This window comes from Trachymyrmex cornetzi, unplaced genomic scaffold (assembly GCF_001594075.2).
Source record: "Trachymyrmex cornetzi isolate Tcor2-1 unplaced genomic scaffold, Tcor1.1 scaffold1291, whole genome shotgun sequence".
NCBI lineage: Eukaryota > Metazoa > Arthropoda > Insecta > Hymenoptera > Formicidae > Trachymyrmex > Trachymyrmex cornetzi.
This window is the reverse complement of record NW_017295863.1, coordinates 4,992-8,965: the sequence shown is the minus strand read 5'-3', so window position 1 is coordinate 8,965 and position 3,974 is coordinate 4,992. Positions and strand designations below refer to the sequence as shown.

Genomic DNA, 3,974 nt, shown 5'->3' with positions numbered 1-3,974 from the left:
GTACTCTCGCCGTTTCCCAAGGATCCCACCTGGTCCACTCCCGAGTTATAAAGATTCATTTCTTTGACTCAAAATTGGACCGACGTACGCACTGCTCAAGGAAATATAGCGTCCCTTCAGGACGTTGACCCATATTCAGGAGCGATAAGAAGTGCGTCCGACTCTCAGGTGTTCGCCACTGCGTGAATACCTGCGAGATAAAGTCTAAACGTCCTTCCATACCCTCTATAACTCCATTCTTGTCTCTCCCATTTAAGCGCATTTCCAAGGGCTTGGACGTAACACTACTATGAGGTAGAGATAACATTGCTGTAGCAAATTCGAATAATTTTGGCAGAACCATTTCATTTCATATTTTTATTGAACCTACTTCTACTCAAAATTGTTCAGGTTCTTCAAAATATGGCAATTTTTTTTTATATCCTGGTAATAATCTTCACTCTAAATTCAGAACTTCCAAATCATTTAATGTAACGCAATTAGGAAATTGCTTAACGAGAGGAACAATTGATGAATGATTTCCGCATAAAGCGTTTACTGGATCAAGTTCTGAAAATGTAATAGATTTATTGCATTTTGTAATGACGTTCTAAAATAGATCAAAATCTAATAAAAAAATACATTTGTACTAAAAACAGCAACACTGAAATCTGCGCAAAGCTGAGCGCGCGCTTCTCTTAATATATACACAGTTTGCTGCGTTCCTCTTGCGGGAATGCGCGCCGCGTAGTGGTGAAAAAGTAAATTATAATAGTTTCGCGCGATAGTAAATATGACGTATATGTATATGACATACATATAAGTAGACATATAATCGAACTTTGAATTTTTGCAGCTACTTTGGCAACCTATCCCCTTAAATGCTCCTAAAATTAATGTTCTCGAGCTTGCACGTTCATAATTGTATAAGTGATATTTGTTATCAAATCGAAATGTAGCAAAAAGTAGCATATCTACATTAAAGCACACATCTTAAGAAATAGATTGACATGTTGAATTGATCGATTCGAGGTGGAACATCGTGGAACAACGTATCAGTAACCAGTAACTCTGAAGAAAGTAGTAAGTTGTTTGCTAGTATAACAGTTTTAATACTCTCAGAATCAATATTCAAATAATGTCTGCTATTTTCATGATTTGTATACTTTCGTTAGAGAACGATAAAATAAAAAAACTCGAATGATATAATTGATTAACAGTGTATAAATGCTATTGTTCGTACAATGTCTATTACAGATTTTATGCAATTTTTCAAGTTATTATTCCTATCAACAAGCAAGTACTTGACCAACAGTTCTAAAACGTTGAGAATACATCCTCTGACGTGTCTACATGAGTGCTATATGTTTAGTTTATCAAAATTAGAAAGTTTACTTTTGGCCACTTTTTCGGCAATCTATCTCACTGTGCACTGTTTAGAATCTACATTTTTTTTAAAACTATTTGTCCACAAGATTCTGGAATCTCTTTGAAATCTTCAATACATGACCTTGCTATTTCAGTTGATTTAGTTAAAGGAATCCTACTGATTCCAGTTTTGGCATTATCGTTGTAAAATTTTTGAAATATGTTTTAATATATAACATAAATCTCTGACAAGTTGTGAATTTTGAAATACACTCTTCGCTGAAACAATCGACGTAGCATCTTCTGAATTGAAAGACTTAACAACTTATGATCAAATCACAATTTTATTTTATCAAGTTCAATTTTATTTTTAATTATTGGATAAAATAAATTAATTAATGCCTACTTCTCGAATGCCAGTTAAATTATCTGCATAAAAAAGTGCAGTTTCAAGCCATGTTCCCCATCTTGTCAAAATTGGTTCAGATGGCAACGGAATATTTATCAATTTTGCTCGATGTTCTTTTATACGAAGCGGAGCTTTCAAAAATATATTTTTCACTGAAGATATTACAATATTAATGAGAGGAAAGTGAAGGCAAACTTCTTCAGCCACTCTATTGAATCCATGCACCAAGCATGTTAGGTATATAATGTTTGGATAGAAGATTTTAAGATCTCTTCTAGCTTTTAACATAAACGTAGCTGCATTTGTTACAAGTAATAAAACTCGTTCTTCGTGAGATTCTCTTAGCTACAAGATTTTTATAAAAGTTAACTTTTTTTTAACTAAGTTAAGTTAAAGTTAACAGCAAACAACAAAAGAACCGTGGATCAAATGAAAACAATGATTTGGTTTGAAAGGCTTATTCCATGAACGCTAGATAACGATAGCGAAAATTTAAATTTATTTATATTTAATACATAGAGATATAAACGTTTCGGTCTGTCTCAATCGATTGAGTCGCTATATTAAGTTTATTTTACAAAAAATTAATTTTAATACTGAAGATGGTCTGATTACAGACCGAAACGTTTATATCTCTATGTATTAAATATAAACAAATTTAAATTTTCGCTACCGTTATCTAGCGTTCGTGGAAAAAGCCTTTCAAACCAAATCATTGTTAAAGTTAACAGCTTTGAAAATTTAATTAAAATACAAGTTAATTCATAATAAAATTAATTAAATTGAAAGTTAAATTAATAAAAAAAGTAATTAAAAAGTTAAAAGTTAAACTTTAATCGAACGAACAATCAATAAAAATAAAAAAGAAAAAGTTTGACTATTTTTGTTCCGGAATCATCGTTAATTAAATATATTCTCCGGGACGACAAGTCAATAGCTCATCGATACCGTTCAAAACACGCGTATATCTCGCTCCTGTTCTAACCAATCTGTCTATTTCAGATGACACGCGACTCTTCTTGCGCGACACCCGAAAAGCTGACTATCGCGCATACGTTCCGCGTGCGAGAGTTCGGTTCGCTTCCCGATCCAGATCGATACGGATCAATAACACTTATTCGTTCTTCTCGAATCTGAGTCCGAGTCTTAAAGCGAAGCGAACCAAACCAAGTTGTCGTTGCGTATCATCGTTGCCGTGTCACGTAAAGTTACCGATATACGCGACGGCATTCTGTGAGCAAGAATTACCTGCGTAGCCAGCGAGATGTGTCAATCTCGTTATTGCTCGCTATATACATTCCGTTGCTAGCTGCGAGACATTACTTGATGTCGTACAGAGTGCAAATTACCGGTGCACATATCTAAACGAGTGCATCCATTATCGGCTTGCGAGAATCGCCTATCGCTTGTTTCGAATACATTTTAATTTGATTCAACAATAAAAGTTCATTCGTTCCAACAAAGAGAATTGTCGTTATTACAACCGCCTCGGCGAACGAGTCTTCCTTACAAGGTGACACCAGCGTCACGAAAACACAACAATTTTACATAATTTTTCATATTTTTTCTTTTTTACAGTTTACTTATTTGATCTGATTATTTTTGTTCACAAGTAACGATTATACAATATAAATTATATACTCATTAGTCTTTCGCATTGTATCTAAGGATTGACTTAAAAAAAAATCAAATTAAAAGTTAATAGTTACCGATAAAATGTAACTATTAGGTGCTAAACTTAATTCTTATCGCTCGCTACTAGAGGGTGCTGGCTCCAACGCTGGCGAGTTTCGACAATGAAGTCATATGTCTTTTGTAGTTTAGACATCGCTGAAAGTGATAAAATCTCCACAGGTTAAATTTCTCGACGCCAAAGAGATTTTCCAATAGATTGAAAATGAATCGCGATAAGCTGTTTTTCCGACATGTGCTTCTTCACTACTTCGACCTCAAGAAAACCGCAGCTGAAGCGCATCGCTTATTATCCGAAGTGTATGGTGATGAAACTCCATCGGAAAGAACATGTAAAGTTTGGTTTGAACGCTTCCGAAACTGTGATATTGATGTGAGAGACAAAGAACGTCCAGGACAGCCAAAAAAATTTGTCGAAAAAGATGTCGAACTGCAAGAATTGCTTGACGAGAATCCAGCTCAAACGCTTTTAAAGTTGTCGAAACAGTTAAATGTTACTCCAAAGGCCGATTGAGTGACGAATTGA

At 34.5% G+C, this 3,974-nt stretch overlaps 1 protein-coding gene across 1 annotated transcript in view; it reads left to right on the top strand.

The window, feature by feature from the left end:
* The window catches only part of LOC108770627 (trichohyalin), an 8,104-nt gene extending 7,203 nt beyond the window's left edge, over positions 1 to 901 (top strand). Inside the window, exon 3 of the mRNA XM_018522308.1 lies at positions 836 to 901. Within this exon, the coding sequence (XP_018377810.1) occupies positions 836 to 901 (66 nt within the window). The remainder of the gene's footprint in view (positions 1 to 835) is intronic.
* Positions 902 to 3,974: the final 3,073 nt, after the last annotated feature.